The 23,280-nt window shown below is 38.4% G+C and overlaps 1 protein-coding gene across 3 annotated transcripts; it reads left to right on the top strand.

Moving 5' to 3' along the window:
* The first annotated feature begins 2,491 nt into the window (after positions 1-2,491).
* LOC110383075 (uncharacterized) lies at positions 2,492-22,694 on the top strand. Of its 3 annotated transcripts, none has more exons than XM_049851026.2 (4): positions 2,492-2,796; positions 12,381-12,510; positions 13,003-16,776; positions 17,003-22,694. In XM_049851026.2, exons 1-4 carry the CDS (start codon positions 2,669-2,671, stop codon positions 17,876-17,878), a joined length of 4,908 nt encoding a protein of 1,635 aa, XP_049706983.2. In that variant the 5' UTR covers positions 2,492-2,668; the 3' UTR covers positions 17,879-22,694. The 3 variants fall into 3 exon arrangements, with proteins under 3 accessions (XP_049706983.2, XP_049706984.2, XP_049706985.2); XM_049851027.2 differs by lacking the exon at positions 2,492-2,796 and adding an exon at positions 5,263-6,119; XM_049851028.2 differs by lacking the exons at positions 2,492-2,796; positions 12,381-12,510 and adding an exon at positions 5,264-6,119.
* The last annotated feature ends 586 nt before the right edge of the window (positions 22,695-23,280 follow it).

Raw genomic sequence — 23,280 nt, 5'->3', positions numbered from 1 at the left:
CATGGGCCGAATAGAAGCTTATGATATTGCAAAAAAGACGCATAAAATATATAAATAATATGTATAGCTTGTTCAAAGACAATTCTAGTATTATAATTTATATTTATGTTTAATACTTAGTTATTAAGAAATGATGTAAATAAATAAAAATACGCAAAATTGCAAAAAATACTACTTATATAGTTTTTTGCAACTGGGTGTATTTTTAAGCTTTTGCAAATTGAATGTTGGTGAAATAAGTAAGAGGCTGTGATTTACAAGTTATTTCATCTTCTCTACTAACGGTGGATTGTTATAACCGATCTATCCATTATCATCAATCGATGGATCGATTATAGCAAACCGTAATAAATTTTTGAGGTACGACAATTGAAATCTATGAATTAATCGTTAAGTAGGTATGAAGCCTTTTTAACTTATAAATATCAATGTAGTTTTATATCTCTTAAATTAACTCAGACATTTTATATTATTTTTAAACAACTAATAGAGTTTCGTTATTCAACCAACTCGTCTCCGCCCGCTCTAGCCGATAATCGGCCACGGCGGCTGTTCTCATGTAAGGAGATCAGCCAGCTGCGCAGGACATATTATAGTGCACGAGCATTAGCTTGGACACAGGTGCACTCACTGTTCCTTCACTCTCATAGCGCGATGGGACGACAATCCGACACCACCGGAGAGAGATCACAAGCAGGACCGACATTTCAACTCAGGAGAAATTCTATTGATTGTTCAAAACTAATAATAGTTACAAAGTTATACCTATTTAAAGTTTCTTATGTATGTATATTAGGTATATCTTTCGTTTAAACTCCTTATAGTTGATAAGATTTCTCGAAAACTGCAGTAATGTGCGTATGAATATTTTATTTAACAAAACATTTAAATAAAAAAAATGTTCTATTTTATTTCAAAACGTCATGCAATTCGTAGTCTAATAGATCCTCTCAGTATTTTTTTCATAAGGTATTCATAACCTGCCTACCTAAGTTCCTGTCTGTACTTCTGTAACTAGGTACCTCCATACATTTACACACATAAGGCATAGCTTACTCGCTTTCCTGAGATAAAACATCTGTTAACGTCTATTTCACGACGCAGACGAAGCGCTAGTGTCTATGCTATAGTGATAGCTCAGCAAATACATACAAAAATATATAATGGAAGTTCCACATTTTTCCGCGGGACTTCTTTCGGGAAATGGACTTTAAGAGGACGAATTGGAATTTTTGGCGCCAAGGATGTCAATTTTTCTCAGTAAATACAAAACGGATCAAAATACAACTTGGCTACCTGAAAGTTCATAATATAACCCTTATTTTGTTAGTTGTAGAAACATGATTAGGTAACTTTTATAACAGAGAAAAATATATCAAACATACCTCTTTTTAAAAAGAGATTCACATATTATGGGCAAACGGGACCGATTTAAGCCTCTTAACTTTTTTAGTAGTTGAGTATATACATACTCTTTAAAATGATAGAAGGAATTTTTATCAAATTATCATTTCTAAATAATAAAATTACAAAACCATTTTGTCGCTTACGACTTTTAGTTATAAGGCCGCTGCCTCGAATTTTGCGGGCAGCGGGGCGGCAGCGGCGGCGGCGCGGGCGGTCACCGTTTGACTGGAGCTCACCGCTCGTTGCCCGCTCCCCGCGCCGCTGTATTCGAGGGCTGGTCCATTTGATTATACGCGTAAGATCCTGCCGCTCCCGCGCCGCCGCCGCTGCCGCCCCGCTGTGCGCAAAATTCGAGGCAGCGGCCTAAGCTAGCGCGCGTATTGTTATCCTCGCCCCGCTCAGACGCTCCGACCCCTTTTGGCGCCTTAGATGCGCGTGCCGGTTATGGAATTATTGTTGACCAATTCCTCGCCTTAACTATGCAGATTCTCGGATCTTACTTGCACGCCGCGAATTAATTCCATGTTCGACGAAAACTATACGAGTCGGAAAGATTCATGCATTTATCTGCGAGGTCCCAAAACGTAGTTTCCATGAAGATTTTCCCACTTAAAAAAAACGGTAATGTCAGTTCAATAATTCATTTCCGATACTTCCTTGAGTCACAATAGAAGTATTTTTTGTCCGACGTTAAAAACAAGAGGTTCTGCATTACACCCGTATTTTGTAGGTATGTTCGCATTATAGTGCACTCGTTTATCTTAACTCCACGTGTTGCCTATAGGTACCTACTAGATAATAATGTAATATTATCGTACATCGATAATTTCAGTTCCATTTGTATCTAGACTGGAAGTAAGCATTAGACGACAAAACACTACGTATTTGGGAAACAATATTATCATTAAACAAATCGAAATGATCATTGTTATAAACAGATAAACACAACAACACATATTATACCTTATAACTAGAGCTATAAAGTTGAAATTCCATTGACATTGAATAAAATATGATTATTCATTGCGAATTTACTGATGTGGTGAAATAAGTGACTACTGCTCACCCCTGTGACTAGCAGGTAAATGATAGTACGATATAACGTCACCGTTACGTCATCATCAGATAAACACGGATAAAAACTGACATTATAGACAATTGTGTTTGCTTTAAAACATAACAAAACGCTGGGACGCGAAAGTAATGACTGATTAGAAAGTTGGAATCAAAATGGATCGTATCTTTTGGGAAACAGACAAATATGTGGAGAGAAATTGAATATCATCACGCTATGGCGTTTAGGAACCGAGCAGAGAGAGTGAAACTTCGGCCAAAGAATGGAACGCGTAGAAGCCATGGACGCCGGTGGGTTCGATGCACATTGTTTAGGTATGTATAAGTTACTACCTACTTACTTTTTTACTGTAGGAAACTTTAACCTACGACAACAAACACAAAAGTGAGGTTTTAGTTCCTTACCTATTTATTTGTAAACAGCATTTTAACTCGAACACACTTTACTGTAAAATGTAAGCTGCTTCAGTAAAAAATACGTAACGTAGGTAAGTAAGGCTTCAAGTTGTAAGAAGTTCCAATTCTAAGATATTAGGTACGGATATTAAAGAAGGGGTTTGCCAAAGACTATCATATACTTAAAGGACCTTACATTTGCAAATTCGTAAATTAGTTTACGTGAGTTAAACTTACGAGTGTATGTAAAGGCGGGCGAAAAAAGAAGCGACTAGCAAAAACAAAATCAATGAAGTATTTTTTTTATTAATGACTTTCCCGCTAAAATCAATTATAACCTACTTACTTAAAGTAAAAAAAAAAAAACTGTGATTTTTACTTGGCTTAGTAAGCAAAAAAATACCCATTTTTATGGTAAGTTAACTTATTTTGAAGTATTTTCGAATTTTCAATTCTAAAGTAGGTAGGTATTTTTAGACCAATCAGTAGGTGTAAGCATAATGTTAGATCGTGAAGGCTGTATAAAACAGAGATGGATATAAAAGGCTCGGTATGGATCGCTTGCAGTCCGTTTATTTACGACAAAGTGGGGCAGACCGGTGACCTAAGTTATTTATATATTTGTAGGTCACTTTGCATAGCTCCACCCTGCACTAATTGGCCTGTTTTAAACGGTGAACTGTCATCCTACATGATGACATTCTTGTCTAAAAATTTGCTATCTTTAACTCATTATCCTATATTCTTTTTATCTACCTATCTAGTATTTGGAGGCACGTAGCTATTATTCATAGGCAATCAATTCATTGATATGGATTGTGAAATCGTGTCAATGGATGCTTAAGTAAATCACCTAATTAGATATCTAGGTAAATACTTGTATATCTCCACTTAAATATCGAGAGTCGAATTTTGCGCTTTAAGTGTATGTGTTGTAAAGGAATTGAACTCAACAACTCAAAAAATTAGATTGGTATATTTTTTGTATCTTTCGAGTGACAGCTGCACGGGTCGATCGATGGTAAGTTTAAACAACGCTTGATGCGGTAAGCCCCTGGATAGGTGAATCTCATATTATGAAGAGTTCCCATATTTTTGGAAGGCATGTTTATTTGGTGGGGTCAGAAGTCAGGAAGTCTAATAACCAGCCTTATTAAGGGGTATTAGGCATCCCAGGTAACTGGGAAGAGAAAGTCTAATAGGTAGTCGTTTCGGACTTCGCTGAAGCTGGTTCGCTGTATCCAAAATAGTTGGGAAAAGACTAGACAGGTGATTATCACATTCTTGTATCTATCCATCCAGTTAAAATTTCATCTGATCATTTGATTACCTGTGAACCAAACTGAAAGGTACCTACGTCATAAATTCATAATAGATTTCGAAAATATTTTAATATCTAAGAAAGTTGTTTCCAATTACTCATCATAGGTAAGCAAAAATTAATCTGTGGGAGTTTAAACTTGTTTTTAAATGGAAAACGTGAGTAAATAGCGACACCCACTCTCCGCCCGCGGCTTCTAGTGGGATTACCCCGTAGGTATTGTGTTGGGTAGCCACTGCCAAGGTCAAAGTAAGGGTTCGTGACGGCACATTCTTTTCCTGTAATTGTGTCGTATATATTTCCATGCAAACAAAAGAACACGTTGTAATAGGTAATGTAACTTAATTAGTTTCTATCAGTGAGATTAACAATTACTTACGTGTATATTTTGTAATAGTATGTGGTCCGATTAATACATACTGACAAGTACCAAATTATACATATCTGCCTTAAGCCTAGATAAAGGGCGATCATCATTCTCCCAGTATTGATAGGATGTTAATATTTATATTTAGGTACATTAAAATAGATTAAGTACTTCTTGTAAGGGGCATGCTGTGAAGTAACTTGTAGGTAAGTAACCCCTAGTTTTGCCGGAGTCCATTAAGACTGAGAACGGCACTTTTGACGACAACTGTACAAACTAACGCAAATAAGGTTTAAGAATTTGGTAAAAATCTCAGCTAAATTCATCACTATTATAATCCTTTTGAAGGGGTTCCATTATTCGGCATAGCTTAATGTGTTGTAGTAATACCTAACATAAGTATCCAAACAAAAATGTCCGTGACTCATCACCAAATCACAGGTCTTAAAAAGTTAGGTACTGAATAATGAATTAAAGTGAACCTACGACCTCGTGTTACAATCCGCCCTTGAAACGACTACGCTTTAGTAGAAATTGTTTCAGTAAGTAAATACATTTTTTAATTATCTACGTAACACCTACTGAGTCATGATGTCAATGATCCCGGGAACTCAGCAGAGGTGTGCGGTGGGTGTCCAACACCCACAGCCTTGTGACATGTCGCTCAGTCGCATCATGGGGGCGAGACGACGCTAAATAAATTACTGCAAGTGTAGACATGACTAACACGTTGCTAAGTTACGAATAAAGCCCACAATAATTACTCAATGTTCGCAGTACCTACTCGACTGTGACGTTCATCTTTGATACCAAATACGATTTTAATGTGTTTCACCAAATTTAGTTCAGAGCCCCCGCGACCTAGATAGTAGATAAGTTGCGTGCGTTGTGTGTTGTGACCTAGGAGCGTTCGTAGGGACAGTCGATGCCCCAGTGGCCTAAATCGCGGCCGGGTCGCTCCACGCGCATGTGCAATACACTCGCTGAATGGAAATCCAGAATACGCTTCATGACAATAGTCCAACGTGAAAATATTCAATCTGATTGCTTGATTATGTGGTAAACTTCCGTGTACCCAAATTATATACTGAAAACGTGCAGAGGTTACGCAGAAAGGAGTTTTAAGTCATTTCAAAGATGGTTATGCACTGGAAAAAATGACGTCTTTGTTCGCAATATTTTGAGTCATTTCGTGATCACTTCAGAGCACAAATTCATGGTCATTGGAGTTAATGACAAAGTATGTATAAATAACAAGTCTTTATCTGATGACTAATTAGGTGAAGGAAGATTTTACTTTATATGCTGGCAACACTCCCCGCTTTTGTTGTCCCCAGAAAGAAAAATGGCCGATTCACGTAATGTCAAAACTCTTTGGGCGAGAGATTATAGTAAAATCGTGTAAAATACCATCAAAATAGTGAAAAAAGTGCATTTCAGTGTTAGTGACGTGTTTCAGTGCATATATTATAGTGTTCAACAGTGAATTTTCGGATTAAAATCTTATGGTGACGGATTTTAGTGTGTAGTTTCTACCTGCTAAATAGATGCACAGTAAGTATTTTTATGTGGTGTTTAGCACTAAAATGCTATTATTACGTGCAAATAGGCATTACTACACGTCATTAGTCGTCACCCTGCAGTCATTGCTACGTAAAGTTCCAGTAAAACTCGATTCATTGAATCGTTGGTTGAAATATTTTCTGATGTATATTTTGAAGGTTTTGATGTCCGGAAACGAAGTGTTTCGTGGTCAGAACTGTGCCCCAGCCTTGATAGTACGTATACAACGAGGTCAGAATGCAAAAACAGCGATAAAATATTATACACTCGTATGTTCATAGTTTTTTTCGGTCGTATTATAGTTGTCAGAACCATAAATAGAAATGTGATTATATTTTGTATGTGTACGAGTGTCGGTGTCACCGCCGAGCTGTTTAGAGCTTTTAATATACGTAAAAGGGTTTAATTTATGTTGATAATAATATTGATAGTTGTTATCTGAGCAATCTGTACTATGAAAGGGTAGTTTATTTGTATCAGATGCCAATTACTGCAGCATTTCGCAATAATCGTTATAAATAGCGAGGCTAATACCTGCTAGAATAAAACTACTTAAACACTATATTTTAATACCTAATCTATGCTCAAAAACTACCATAACAACACTGGTAGATGTTATTTTTAACATTATTTACTAAGTTCATAAGTGCAATATTGCATAAAAGCATTCAATGAGATTAGTCTGTACTTACTTACATATAAAAATTCACATTATTTTTTAAACTGATCTACTCTATCTCTCTCACAACTAACTCAAACATAACAATATTTCAAGTTAAATTGCAACTTGACTAGCCATTTGATCTCTTAAGCGAGTTAAAGAAAAAATATATACACTCGCAACACAACACACCTCCTGTCGCAGTCGGTAAAAAAACAGACTCACTAATAAGTAACTATTTGTTACAACTTCTAAACATGGAATTCTTAATCATAACTTTTTTATTGTGTCCTTATAAAGTGGTTTATGAAATTCACCTGTTGCTGTACTATGCAAATGCTTGGGAATAGCAAGACTGTGTTGTTTGGCATTTTATTCAAAAGCAAGTAAAATACAATTTTACCTGTTGAGTTATATTTTAAATTGTTGAATGTTGACAATATTCCTTAGGAACAACTTTTCAACAATGCACCTAGCCTGGATATTTCATAAGTACTTAAAAAAGCTGTTTCAAAATTATATTTAATAGTTTGTTAGAAGTAACACAGACAACACACAACTTCACAAAACAACACTGAGGAGAAAAAAAATTGCAAAACTCCATGAAATTGCATTGCAATTTTCACAAATGTGTAATGTCATTATATTATGAGCAACGTCACAGTTTTCCCGACAATGATTTTCCTCCAGTGACGACAGTAGTAACCTCGGAAAATTATTCCCAGGAATGTCTGAGTCATCTCCAACAGTCTTTTCACTAGAAGGGCTGTTACCATTCTTGTATTTTTACTGAGTGCACCTGTGTCTGCGCAAATGCTCGTGCACTATAATATGTCCTGCGCAGTTGGCTAATCTCCTTACATGAAAACAGCCGCCGTAGCCAATAATCGGCTAGGAGGACATCATCATTTCTAGTTTAAATGTCTTTTGTTTAAATTTTTTTAAATTTTCACTAGACTGAAAAATATTGTATGGTAGACTGCACATCAGTGGTATATGTCATGCATCTTAACTCAATAGTAATAAGTACGATTTTCCTATAAAACTGTTACCACTGACCTGAAGCTGACTGTACATAGTTGTTGGATAAGTAATCCTTAAAATGTTATCAAATTATATGTTGTGTTATGTTACTTTAATTTATACTATTAGGTATTTCAATCTTGTATGCATATTGCAGTATTTAGCATTTACATCCAATTTAAGTAATAGTCAGATCTAGATTAAATACTTAAATTGGTGAAACTCCCACACCCACCCTACTGAAAGTTTTCATTTTACCTATCAGTTAATGCAAATCAAACAAGCATATTTTTTCTAACTTTATGCTGCTACTGAATAATCTCTACCTCACATAGGTTAGCTGAAGTTCATCCAAAAATAAACTATTCACATAGGTACAATATAAAACAAACTGCAGAGTCATCACACATTTATTATTGCAGAAAAAATTTACACTCATGGTATAATCAGTATATTTCAATAACGTATAGATATACTAGCTTCTGCTCTCAGTTTCACCCGCATCCCAAGGTAGATACTTCCTACACAAGGATAAAAAGTTGCCTGTAAATTACCTATTTAATATAATAAAGAAGAAATATCTTTCTGTTTGTTGGTTTGTACCCTAAAGCCTCTGAAACTGCTGAACCCATTTAAAAAAGTTTAGGCTATATTTTATCCCGGTGAGGACAGAACTTCCCTCGGGACGCGGGTGAGATCGCGGTAAAATGATTAGACCTACCTATTATTTCCAAGTTTTATCAAAATCCATCTACTAGTTTTTACTTGAAAGAGGAACAAACATCCATACATACAAACTATCATGTTTATAATATTAGTAGGGTAATTTCACAATGCTCTGCAATCAGTCAGTCCTCAGAAGTATTGACTGATTGCAGGCTCTTTGTGGTCGCAGTTTTGTAATATTGTTTGCATAAAACACATTAAGATAATTACTTACTAGAAACTTGTAAACATTGACCATTTTGGTTTTCAGTCATTAGTTAATTATACAAATATTATAAAGCGTAAAGATTCCGGGAACTTTTTAGGATAGTTTTGAAAAATATTTCAGTGTTAGATAGCCCATTTATCGAGTAAGGCCATAGGCTACTATTTATCCGGGTGCGCGGATTAGTTCCCACGGGATGCGAATGACACGCTACTATAAAGATATGCTTAAATTTTTAAGGTAGGCTATGGACTTTTTTCCCTTTTTTCACCGACTTCCCAAAAAGGAGGAGGTTCTCAATTCAGATGTTTTTTTTAAGCTCTTGCCCGCATATCTTCGTGGTTTACCAACCGGTTTGAACAATGTTTTTTTCAAAATGTTTTGCATATGACACCTATCACTAGAATATTGATTAAAAGCTTTTAATAGACTCACATGCAGTCTGGTCCCAAAATAGCAGAAAGTCACCCTTTTGTATGACCCCTTTTCATTCAAAGGGACAAAATTAGCAACATCGGCTATACCTATGTAGTACGTTTTAATTAATCAATGATGAGTAAATACACCAGCTTATGAATTTAATTTTAGATGTAAACTTTTCTATATATCGTTCTTCGTATCGTTTAAACCTGCCCTGGACCTCTACAAATACTACAAACTACGCCAAATCTACAAAATAAGCCAAATCGGTCCAGCCATTCTCGAGTTTTACTCAGACTAACGAACAGAAATTCATTTTATATATATATATATATATATATATATATATATATATATATATATATATAATTTCAAAACCTTAGTGACTTCGAAAGCTTCAAAGTTTGTGCACGCACACAAACAAACAGATAGCGATTAGCGTGACACACACGATATAAGCACATTTCAGTTCTTTTAACTAAAGATGCAACCAAAAGAAGTAATAATCAACATTTGTTTCGGAATCAGTTTAAGATCGACTGAAACATCTCAGCAATAGTAACTTGCTTTTAAGAGGGCTGTCACACGAGCGAATTCTGTCGCGCGTAGCGCGTACGAAAAAAATCTACCGCTTGTATTCCTACGTCTATTTCGTGCACGCTCAAACCCCCAAACCGGTAGTTGTTAGTTCAAAATCAGAGTTTTTATTTTTGTAATTTGTGAAACGTCAAGCTAGTTGCACGGTGAGTGTGTCTCGTGGAGAAGAACGTGTAAGAAAATCCGTAAACTCTTTACAAAAAAAAAACAATTGTTTACAATAGTTGTTTAGGTTCTTAGGCTCTCGCTACATAGAAAAACCAAACTGATTCGCTGAACTAGAATTTGGAACCCATTATAAACAATGGTCGTTCTTATAGGGGACAACAATAAGGGATTCATAATTTGCAATTAGTTCATGATTCACCCAACTTACCCCTGAAGGGGTTGACTGAGTCAGCACAATGTGTCATTCAGTCACTCACGCTACTCTTTATATTGTCGTGTGTCTTACTATCGCACTCATTGATATTACTACTGTCAACGAAACATGTCGACGTATATTCGTAACTACTTAAAGAAAATTGATTTTGAAAATGGATCTGACCTTGGAACTTATGAAGCCTTGCTGTGTGTAAGTTATAGATTATTTTCAATACAAAATGTTTTTTTTTTTTTACTTTCAAATAGGTCTAAAAAGCTGTTTTGATGGGTTAAGTTAGGTGGCTGCGGGATTGTTTGCGCGAGTTACCGCGGCGCTGGTACATAAAAGGCCTATGACGGAACACGACGGTTTTTAGTCAGTAAGAGTCTGACACTCCCTCACCGCTGCTAACCCACAGCGGGAGGGTCATTTGATGATTTTTGACGTCGCTAAAAAAAAAGCGTTAAGTTAGGTGCACGGTTTCAAGAATTGGGTCCAGGATTAATGTGTCGTATTTTTTGGATTCCGTTCCGTTTTATTAAGACTTTGCTGTTCGTCTGTTTGTCCGTCTCAGTAGGTTGTGTCTCATAAACCGTGATATATACCTTTATCTACTCGATTTATCTTGTATCATGGGCCCGCATACAAACAACTTGCAGATTCGGAATAATTTTTGTTGTGTCGGGAAACGAACCCCCAAAATACAGTAGCGGTCAACGCAACCATGACATCAGACGTTCTGCCCCTAATTATCTGTAAGATTAAGAATTGCGATGTCATGCCGTCATTGATAAACTCAATATTATTGACATCATCCGTTTGTTTACCTGATCATTGCTGTTTTTATACAGCTATGCTATTTTCAATAAATAATATAGTTTTCATGACGGTCTTATTCATGAGAGAATTTCGTCTAGAACCTAAACAAAACTAAAGTAAAAATAAGAACTACAAAACTAAGTTTAATTACCTGGCAATACTGACTGTACCAGGGTTTCCCTGAAGGCTTTTTGAAAAGCCCTTTAGTTTGTTTGTTTGTCTCAAAATGGCCACGGGTAGTCCTATCTAGGTGGATTGACGGATTTTGAGCGAGACATCTCTTTCTTTTTCTATCATCTTTCAATATTTTATTTCCACATACTGTCTTGAACATCATCATCTGTCTAGCCTTTTCCCAACTATGCTAGGGCTTGCAGTCTAACCTGATGCAGCTGAGTACTAGCGTCTTACAAGCAGACACTCTTGAACGCCCTATTAGTTTTTCTCCTTAATTTAAGAGGCCAGCTCTTGTCCGTGCAGCTCCTTCCATTTACGCCTATCTAGCGCCAACTCCTGAACTTCCTTATACGTCACAACCTTCACCTTTTCTTTAATTTGCTTCATGTAGCTGTACCTTGGACGACTACTTCCCCTCTTTCCTTCGACCTTCCCTTCCACGATGTTTTAGATAAAATTTACGTGTTTTACTTTGTCGTAATTTCCTCCGCGAGTGTTACCTCCCCAATTGGCAGTGCTTCTCTAAGAGTACACCTTGACGCACTGATTGATACATTGTCTTGTTTACAATTTATTTATAGTGTTTCAAATATTGCGGACTTTGATGCACGTCCGTTTGCCGTACCAATGTGGAATTTAATTCATTATCATTTACTCTTTATCTTTATCCCGCGATTTTAGTGGTTCTCGTCTGAAATCTCCAATTTCTCTGTGTGACGTCATCTCACAAGTGAAATTCTTTCCAGCCCTATTCCCTTTCACACAATCCTTCCATCGTTTCTTTGGGCATGTCCTTCCTTCATACTCTTCTTATGTTTTTATCTTTCTGCTCAATTCCTAAAGGTTGTGATATTTGATTAATACCTTGTTTCAAATTCAACTAGTATTTGCCTAAATATTACCTACGCTACACTTTGATGCTTTTCGATGATTTTGCACTGAACGTACTCTATTATTTGCTGAAGTCACATGAAGTCCTGCACCCACACCTAATTTCTTCGCAACCCTTTTCTCTCAGTACTCGGTAAAAAAATAATTGTTAAAGCTTTCTTAAAATATAGTTTCTTGCCCGTTCTTCTCCACAAGTGAGTCCTTTTGACTTCGTTTGACTTTTATAAGTCATTTTAAAGGCCTAAGTGAAATAAATGATTAGACTTTGACATGAAATCAGCTTTGCTCTCAGCTCTATTCTACTCACATAGTAGAAAAGGGCCTGATGACTTAAAGCTGGTTGACATTGGTGGTGTTTTCTCGTGGTAGATGTGAGGGGGACATGTGGGGCGCTGCGGCGGGGTGGTGGTGCGGCGCGCTGGCGGCGGCCGCGTTGCTATTGCTGCTGCTCGCCGCGCGCTGCCGCCGCACCCGCAAGCCTCAGCCCACGGAACACCACGTGAGTCGTCATCATCCTCCGAGCCTTCCCAACTATGTTGGGGTCGGCTTCCAGTCTAACCGGATTCAGCTGAGTACCAGTGTGCCACAAGGAGCGACTGCCCTATCTGACCCCCTCAACCTAGTTACCCGGGCAAATCAATACCCCTTGGTTAGACTGGTGTCGTGTGAGTCAACTGGACTACTCAAATCTCAAAGATGAGAGGAATCCAATCTTGTGCCTTCGTTGCAGTACAATTCCCAAAGAGTGACTCTTGTCCCTACTTAGATATTGCCTTGAAGTTCCAAATTCGGATTCAAAACGATCGTAAAGGATAGTGACTGACTGATCAATAGCTTTGCTTGCTGTGATGACTGAACATCTAAAGATTGAATATCACCTAACCTTGATAGATCCATTGACATTGGGACACCTTTACCATACTGATTATTATATTTTAACAGCTTTTTCGATGCAGCATTATAATGCTAAGTTATATGTTAACAATTCCAGGTGCACATAGTCCGTGCGCCGGTGCCGCGGCTGCCGGTGCCGCGGCGCGTGTCGCTGTGCGGGCGAGCGCTGGGCGTGCCGCGCCGCGCGCGCGCCGCGCTGTCGCAGGCGCCGCCCCGCCCCGCCGACGACGTGCCAGACCCGCCCCCGCAGATCATCATCGTCAACAACGCGCCCAGCCCCGCCCCCAACCCAGAGTACATCCCCAAACTGCCCCTCCCCGAACAGTGGATGCACAAACGAATAGACTACAAGTACACTACGATCCCCCGCCCCCTCGCGCAGATCGCCGCTGATTTGGGAGCGGATCTGTCGCAGGAGTCTCGCGCTAAGAAGTACAGCGCGACAAGATCGCCCTCGTTGGAGAAAGACGACAAGTCCCCGTTCCTACTGAGCGCCAAGTCGTCGGATAAAGATAAAGAGGTATTCGGTTTTGATTCGGAAGCCGTCGAGAAATTGAACGAGAACATGAGTGAGAGGTCCCCTGAGGGAGAGGAGGCGTCTCCCAGCAACTTAAGGAGGTTCCGATCAGTCAGCACTAGGTTAAACATGTGCAGCGTGAATGAGGGTCCACATTTAGAAGGTCAGCAAGAGAGATTAGAAATGCAGAACTCTCCGAGAGTTGTAGAATGCAGTTCCGCGAAGGAGAAGTCTTCAGCTCCGAAATTCGACTTCTCTCCAAAACTATTAGCCGAAACCATGGTCTCTCCGAGATTCTTTACGCCCCCAGAAACGGTATCTCCCATGTTCTTCGCGGAACCTTCACCAAAGTCAGTTTATTATGATACAGTACGTTCTCCAAAGTTCTTCCCTGAAACTCCTCGCGATGCCGAGGTGCCGCAGTCACCGAGAGCATTAGGAGATCATCTCAACAGGAACGGAGTGGCGGAGAAGCCTTGCTCACCAAGAGTACTGAACAGACCCAGTCCCAAAGTTCACAGCTACAACAAAGAGAACTACTTCACCTTCGAACAGTCTTGCTTAGAAGACGAGAGAGTCAGTGCAAGACCTAGAAAATATGGCGGAAGAAATTCCATCGAAAAAGAAAGATTCACTCCTCCGGCTGATAAAGAAGTCAGGAAATACAGGCGCCATCACAGCTGTGAAACTAACTATAAAACAATAGAACTTAATATTAGTAAAGTGGAAGATAATAAGGACTCTGAAACTAAGCTTGGTGAAGATGTGACCGACTGTTGCCTCAAGATGGATACTTTGGAAATTGAACCTAAAGTTATCGAGGAACCAGAGGTAGCGCCGAGTCCTTCCAACACGGCCCACGCAAGGCGACAGAGGTTAAAGTCAATATCCTTAGATTCTGACAACGCCAAGATTATAGAACAGAACCTGGGACTGCCAATAGCTAAACAAATGAAGGATCAAATGAATGAGGCGTACAAGAATCAGGAAACCAGTACATCTTGTGAGAGCATGGAGAGATACACGCAGAAGACACCCACGACTGATAGACCGATGTTCAAATTCGAAGAGGAGACGAAAGATAAGAGCACTGAGACGGAAGAACCGAAATCTCCGGACGTCAAACATAAGAAAAGTCTTCGGCAAAGCTCAGATACACAGTCGTTCCTAGACATGCCTCGATTCTCCCCTAAAGAGTTTGAAATCACAGTGACGTCAGAAGAAGGCGCCACAATAGCCGCAGAAGCGCAAACCAAGAAAGGAAAGAATCTTCGAAACTTACGAATAGATCTCACTAAACGAGACAGCGACTTAGAAAAAGAACTTTTGGAATTCGAAAAATTGTACACTGATGCTGAAGAAAAGAAAGTCAAGACACCGACTTTGAAAGTCAAAGCGACTTCCTTAGATTCTTCGGAAACAGTGAACTTATCTTTACCACAGAAAAAGACGTTAGAAATTCCGCAGAATTCCGTATCTATGCCAAACACTCCTAAGAGACAGTTGAAGAGAATATTAGCGCAGAAAAACGTGAAACATGACTTTGCTGGTGCGAAGTTAGGTTACAATTCCTTGCAATCGAATGCTGAACAACGTCGCTTATACATGAAGGGTCAGGACAGTGGTATATACCTCCGAGAGAACCATGCCGCTCTCATGTTATACCAGCCCGGGACCTCCCGCATGGGGTCTCGCACCATGGGCTCATTTGATGAAAACATGGCAGACTTTGAGAACACCCCAGAAATTAACATATCTGGTGCCGACAATAGGACGTACCATGTCGACACGGGTCAGACCCTAGGGTCTAATCTGTTGAACTACAAACAGAATCTAAGCGTTTCTAGCACTAATTTAAAAACACTCCCGGAAGGCGTGCCTTCAGATGATTTTGAACCGAGTGCGGAAGATGAGAAAATTACCAAAAAGCTTCACAGAAGGAATTCTAATCAAAGTTTAATGCTTAGCACGCACAGTTTGCAAAGTTCTAACTGTTCTTTAAACAGTGCTGGGGCGTCCTGTCATAACCTCACTACAGTCAGAACCAGCATATCAAACTTCAGCCTAAATTCTGACAGTAGACAGAAGAAATTCTCCATAGATAGGCGGGATTCTAACACATCTCTAGCGAACGCCGAACATTTGACGCCAACCACGCGCGTCACATGTTCTTCAAGCGGTAATGTTTCAGGAGAACTATCCAAAAACTGCCTCCTGCAACGCCGAGGGTCTAACAACAGTCTGACGTTGAATATTCTGTCGTCTAACAACTTGAGTCGGCATTCTAGCAATAGTTCTCTGAATAAGGATGCTAAACCGGGACAAAAGAAAGGTTTGCTCGAGCGCAGAAGTTCCAATACTTCTCTAACTTTGAATATTAACCAATCGAATCCCCAGCTTTCAGTCAACAGAGGTTTGAGCGTATCCAATTATAATCTAAACGGTTCCACGTGTAATTTAAGCAGGTATAACAGTAATATTAGCATTGACAATCCACCTACAGAACCGCGAAAGGGTATTTTAGAAAGAAGAAGCTCAAATACGTCTCTAACTCTAAACATACAACCTCGAGAGGAGCCCAGAGACTTGGAAATTGATGAAACACTTATAGACACGAACCTGAAAGACTTGCCTCACAGGGACAAGCATAGAAAGTCTTTAAGCACCGAGAATTTGATACCAAAGTCTTATAAAAACCGCACGAGACTACGGTCTACTGATAAAGGCGTAGGTTTCGGCTCACACGACAACCTCTGGTCCACTTCCTACGCTACAGAGCAAGAATACCCACAGAACTTAACATATGTATGTGGAGATCAGGAAAACGAGATTATCTACGCTTTTGGGAGACAGGACGATCCGAATTTCCAGCAGGGATTCACGAGAAATATTACCACGAAACCTCTGAGCCCACAGAGTACTTCCGAAGATTTCCGACTTTATTTAGCGAATATGCAACATTTGCAGAACGCGTCAAGTGTGCTATCGAGACAGAATCTACGAGATTTGAACGATGTATTCCAAAATGGGTACTCGAAAGTCAAGTGCCATAGCCTGGGTGAAGGTCAGCACTGCTGCTCCGGCCGTGTCGAAGACATTGCTAAAGACAACCCTCAAATGGTGATCCCAGATCCAGTTCCTTCTCAACCCTGCTCCGAGTACCAGAAGATGTTACTCAGGAACCTACACCAGGAGTTCTGGGATATGCCCACGAATTTCCAGGAGAAGCCCATAGTGTCCGGGTCTCATCCCAAGAATAGGTATAAGACCATCCTGCCGAATGAACACTCCAGGTTTATCTTAAGAGCTGACCCTGGGTCTACTGAAGGGTATATCAATGCCAATTATATTAAGGTGAGCTTCCTTACTATTTTTTTTTAATTGGTTCAACCACTCATTGCAGTAGTTCATAATTTTAATATGTTTTCTAGTCAGATAAGTATTTCTTTTATATTATTATGTACTTTTGCATTTAATTATATATTTAAATCCTAGGTTGCACAACTTAAACTATAAAATAAAAAATCTTTCTAAAAATATATGAAACTTTATCTAATCAATGTACTTAACTACATTTCAGGGGCATGAGTACACCAAGAACACATACATAGCTACCCAGGGACCCCTGCAGAACACCATACACGACTTCTGGCTCATGGTCTACCAGAACACCCTGGAGCACAGCGCCCGCCTGTCAGACCAGCCGTCAGACCCACCCTCAGACGGGTCAGACGCCCCGCCCATTCAGAAAGTGGTCATGCTAACCAACTTCATAGAAAACAACAGGCAGAAATGTGAAAAATACTTCCCTCTGGAGCTAAACGAGGAGTTCATAATCCCCAATCCGGATAACCCGGACGATGAGACGGATGTATTTGTGGTGAAGAACAGCGGAATGATCCGGAAACCTGGATACACAATCCGGAACTTGACCGTTGTGTACAACAAGTGTGATAGTGACAGTGAAGTGACGGTGTACCACTATTGGTTCCATAATTGGGCCGATCACAAGTGTCCTAAGGATGTGAACGCACTACTAAATCTAAGTTTGGACGTTCTAAAAGACAATGTGTACGATTTCAGTGGTGCAACGGATTATAACGATGACATGTGTAAGTGTGACACTCCGAAGCAGGACTCGAAGTTTGTGTTTCCTCCGTTGGACCAGCCAGCGCCTTGTGAGATTACGGTAAATGTGTCTACACCTTTTGATTTTAGTAGGGAGACGGTTAGTCCGCCAACTATAGTTCATTGCTCGGCTGGTATTGGCCGGACGGGTTGCTTGCTGGCTATATTGAATGGTATCAAGCAACTTACTATAGAGCATAAAGTAGATGTGCTGGGTATAGTGTGTAACATGAGGTTGAACCGAGGCGGGATGGTGCAGAACTCGGAGCAGTATGAACTGATTCACAAGGTGTTGTGTTTGTACGAGCAGGCCTGTTTACCGTTATAGCTGTGTTATGGTTCTTATTAAGGCCTGGCTTTGTTGTGGTTTTGCGGTGATAATAATCATTACATTTTCTCTAAAGGATACTTGCAAGATAAAAAAATATTAAAGATGCAATAGAATATTTGTCAAATACGAAAGAAAACAAGTTTTTAAAAAATGTTACACAAATGTGTCCTAAATAAATATTGTATTGCAATGTAACAATGTGTAACTTACAAAGTACATAAACAAACAAGTAATTTCAAACTCTACCGCTGTTAGAATAAGGTTTAAACAAAAATGCGCTCAATTTTTAATATTTAATAACGTAATAAAATAAACAAACTAATAATTTATCAATTGCATCTATATAATAAATACACCAGGATATGTACAGAAAATATTTACATAAAACAATGGAAAATTAGAAACAATGTAACAACAAATAAATTAAACGCGATAAATATTTATAAAAACACGGAAATAATGTCCAGTATGGTAAATATGCTAATGAGTACTAAAACGAAGAAACAGCTGTTTTAAACAAATATAAAAACATGATCTTCTAATTATGGTACTTAACACTATTAACACAAGACTCTATTTTAATTAAAACTAGACATAGTCTTGTGATGTATCAAAATAGATTCCGCCAGAGGTTTTTACCGCAAATTATTTTTTAAAATTGGTCTTGTGGTTCCTGAGATAAGCACTTTCAAACAAAAAAACTACAGCTTTATAATATAAGTATACATTTTCTGTCATTCGAAATTGCACCTTAAAGCAATGAAATTAAGGTTGATCTTTTACTATACAATACTATCCAGAGTTACTGATGTTACCAGTGAACAAAAAACTCTTTTCAAATTAATTTTAGCACTAGTAAAACCTTTTTACTACAGTGTTTAAAATTAATATCAATTCTTTAATGGGTAGTTGCATCAATATACAATTATACACAATAATTCTAACTATGTGAGAAAAGAAACGAATTCATTTAACAACTTCTATTTTTTATGTTTTTTACAATACCGACACATATATTTACTTTATTAAAAACTATCATCTGCCTAGCCTAGACTAGACTAGACTGACTGTCAAAAATATTTCATAATATCGGGCATTATCGGGTAACTGAGTTAAGAACGTCAGATAGGCAGTCGCTCCATGTGGCACACTGGTACTCAGCTGCATCCAGTTAGACTGGAAGCCGACCTCAACATAGTTGGAGAAAGACTCGGCAGATGATGAAATACATAAGTAGGTACTTAATAACATTATATTTTGATGCAACTACCTGTTATGCAGTGACAAACTAGCTTTTGTCTGCGGCTTCGCTCCTGTGTCCTGCACAGGAACCGAGCATTTTCTGCGATAAAAGCCCACGTCACTATTTATACTGAAAATCTCTTTATCCAAACCATGGAGAACAAAATGACTAGCGGAGGTGCCATAACGGAAAATCTCCTAAGAAAGTAGCGCGACAACATGCGGGTGTTCGAGGGACGAGGAACGTTACTGTCTTCACCCTTACACGCCTTTATTGGACGAAAAATCCCTTACAGATCTTATAGAATCCGAACGTCGAGTTAATTCACTCGTAACTAGGGCATGCAATACCGGTTAACCGGTTTCGTTTTTTTACCGGTAAATCGCCCATTTTTGCGAGTTTTAAATTACCGGTAAAAATAATATGAAACCGGTAATTTACCGGTTTTTACGTTTTTCTGATAAAATATAGCAATTGTTCATTTAACGTCAAATCTTTGTTATGTAGCCTGAATATAATGTAATGTTGCATACATTACGTATTGTAAGAGTGTTAATGTTGCTGTTTTTTGGGAAAGTAAACTTGTGTGTCCTCTAGGTTAGATACAAATCTTCTTTCTCATCTTAATTTATAAAATCTAAAAAAATTGTATTCATTCGGTCATTCTGTTTTTCCTCATAGCTGTCAGCTCATACTAGGTACAAATGTAGCTAATGCTTATTTTACCTTCTCTATGACCTTACTGAGCAAGGGCTTTTACTTCACCAACATGCGGACAGCTCTGAGAACACGGTGGAGCACACAGTCCAGGTGTGCACTGCCTGGGAAGGATACCGCCGTGTTGTCGTCGAGGCAATAGGCAGCGGCGACCTTTCGCGTCCTTCCCTGGTTCAAGCCATGGTCCGGAGTTAGAGGGAATGGGAAGCCGTCGCCTCCTTCTGCGAAGCAGTCATGCTCGAGAAGGAGACGGCGGAGCGACTGCGAGTAGCACCTCTCATCCCAGCCGCTGTAGTGGACCAGGAAGACACCACGGATGCCAAGGGTCGAGAGACGACTCCTGGCCATCGTAGGCGTCGGTCTGTGGGCGGTGAGTTCGGGTGGCTCATCGTTCCACCGTCTGCATAGACAACAGACCCGTGTCAGCGACGCGCGTTGTTCCACGGGCTCCTCAGGGAGATGTCAGCAAACCCAGTGGGGCCCAGCAGGGCCAAGGCCTGCCGGGGCCGCGGGATTGTTCGAAAGAGTTACCGCGACCCTGGTCCATAAAACGCCTACTAAAAAACCTGGGTTTTAGACAGAAAGAGTCTGTCATTTGATGATTTACCATAAAAAAGGGCTTTCACTTCAATGAAAAAAATATTTTTTACGGTAATTCTTAGCGTTTATCCCGTCTTGTGACGGGGTCGGCTTTCCGTATCTTCCTTGTTCCACTTCGCTCTATCCTCCTGAATAGACATCTTCCTCTTCAAGTTCACAGATTTTCATGTCATTCATCACACTCAACCACCACGGTTTCGGCCTGCCTTTACGCCTTTGACCGGGTATATTGAGATTGAGTATCACATTCACACTGCCGATGTCCTCAGGTTTCGGTCCGTTTCTCTTGCATTTTGTCGGCGACATCGCGCAGGGATGGTACTGACATGTTTTTTGTTACGGCCCACGTCACAAAAAACGTTTACCACCTTATACTTTGCATATTAATTTAGTTTTTGCTTTAAGACTACCCAATCTTATTGTTATAATATCACATTTTAAAAAAATTACAAAAATTACCGTTTTACCGGTTTACCGGTAAAAATATTTTTATTACCGAATTTTTACCGGTAATTTTTGATTTACCGAAATTGCATGCCCTACTCGTAACTGATCGTTTTTGTCATGCCAACTGTACGTATTTGAGCTAGAAGACGCCTGACCTACCTGCATTATGGCATCTCCGCTCCTCTTTCCTTAGTCCGTGGTCTCTAAACCAACAATAGTAGTTGAAGAGATTGCATTCAAAATACCAATACTACAACTGTATACTTGTTTCTAAAAAAAAATTACAAAAAAAGCGACTTCTGATCTTCCTCTTTTTCGGCAAGCCGGTTAAAAAACTCCGACTGAAAAAGTATGATCGTGTGGAATTATAAATTTCATATTTTTAGCCATTTGCCGTTAAATATTTGCTTATTATTTCGATTTTTTAAACGTATGCCAATATAAAATGATTTTCTTTTTAAACACTTTAACTTTGAAAACGGGAAAAAGTATTCCATTATTACTAAACAAAAAATCGTAAAATCACCGCCAAACTACAGCAAAGCCAGGCGAAGGCACAAGTGATCTATTAAAGAGCTAAAGCTTTATATAAATAAATATATTTGTTTTCGCGCACCGTGTTATATATAGAACATTGTGAATAGACAGATTTACTAACGGACAATTGTCGGCCATTATGAGAACTTAAAACATTTTAATATCTTGAATTTACTTTTTAAATCTGACTGTCATTGCATATTCTTCGCAGTTGTTACTTGTAGTCAGAAGCCAGTAAGTCTGACACCAGTCTTACCAAGGGGTTTCGGGTTGCCCGGGTAACTGGGTTGAGAAGGTCAGATATGCAACCGCTCCTTGTAAAGCACTGTTACTCAGCTGTATCCGGTTAGACTGGAAGCCGACCCCAACATAGTTGGAAAAAGGTTCGGGAGATGAAATAAACTATAGATTTCTAAAATAAACATATTTCTGAGTACTACCTTTATGTTAATTCAGTTCATAAAAGCTTTAGTCAGATTTACAGAGTACTTTAAAACTAAATTATAAAACAGACTTAGGTATTTTATTAAATAAATTTAGAATTCCTTGTCAAAATATTTGTTTGTTTTAAATATTTGATAGTCTTCTGATGTCCGACAATTGCCGGTTTTCCCTAGTGTTAAGTTTTTGTGTTAGTCAACCCGTGTGAAAGACGAATAAGTAATAATTACTATGAAAGCTGGCAACATTGCTCTTGTGATGTTGTATTTTTTTTTGCACTGGCAACTGATGTACTAAGTAGGTTTTTTTTTTCAATTTTGTGAGATGTTTTATTATAAAAGTGGAATTGAATAAATAGGAGATCTACACCTAAACTAAATCTGTAAAAAATTAAGAATGAATGCTTTTCCTCATACTTTACAAGTTATAAATAGAAAAAGTTGCCAGTGACAAAAAGTGTTTTGCCAAAAAAACATGAACAATGTTGCCAGCATCAATAAAATAAAATGTGTGTAGAATAATTTTTAGTATTTTTCTTGGATCGCACAATTTTTTCTTAATGAAGCAGATTTGTTGTATATTTTATAGATTTAATTAATTAAATATTTTATTAGATAACAAACAGAAATATAGGAGTAATAATTTATTCTCTGTAAGTAGATAGATTTTTTATTTTTATTTATTTTCTTTTTCTTTGTAAAAATAGGCTAAGAGGATTTTAGACGGCATTTAAAAATAAATAAATATTAATGTATATTATACTATGTGTGTATGTGTATTTTTTTATTTCATTTAATGCAGTGAAATATACATTGTAGTACAAAATTATTTTATTTTTGTTTTTTTTTTTCGTTTCTTTACGATTTTTATCAAATTTTGGATGACTGTATTGGAATTAGTAATTTGTTAATATTTAAGGACAGGCGCGCAACACCTATTTTAATGCATCGTTATATAAACATCTAAATTAAGGTTTACACTTCACAGTAAAAAAAAAATACAAAGTTAACTTTAAAGACAATTTTAAAGAATTCATTACAAACGAACAAAGTTTTCCTCTTTATAATATTAGTAGAGACTAGTATTAACAGTATTGACTATAAGCATAAAGTTGTATAACGTCACAAGTACTTAAGTTTTACTGAAGTATTTATTTTAAAGAAAAAAGTACTTATTCGCGATATTTCAACGTCACTTCAACATTACGTGTTGTTTTCAAAACTTGAAGTATGAAACCAACCGAAACCGCCATTCGACTAGCTATGACTGTGTTTCGGATGGCACGTTAAACTGTAGGTACCAGATGTCATTGAACATCTACGGAGTTCGTTAGTCAAGCACTGGTGTCAGAGTTTTCTTAAATCCGCCTGACGGCCTCTGACGTTGAATTGTAACAACGACTGCTACTGGCGGC

This window comes from Helicoverpa armigera, chromosome 29, assembly GCF_030705265.1.
Source record: "Helicoverpa armigera isolate CAAS_96S chromosome 29, ASM3070526v1, whole genome shotgun sequence".
Lineage (NCBI taxonomy): Eukaryota > Metazoa > Arthropoda > Insecta > Lepidoptera > Noctuidae > Helicoverpa > Helicoverpa armigera.
This window is presented reverse-complemented; position numbering and strand designations above follow the sequence as displayed.

Bases quoted from the DNA above. Each gene is read 5' to 3' on its own strand.
- LOC110383075 (XM_049851026.2), top strand. From the start codon at position 2,669: ATGTGGAGAGAAATTGAATATCATCACGCTATGGCGTTTAGGAACCGA. The intron at 12,511-13,002 runs GTGAGTCGTCAT...TAACAATTCCAG, and splicing joins CTCAGCCCACGGAACACCAC to GTGCACATAGTCCGTGCGCC. The intron at 16,777-17,002 runs GTGAGCTTCCTT...ACTACATTTCAG, and splicing joins TCAATGCCAATTATATTAAG to GGGCATGAGTACACCAAGAA.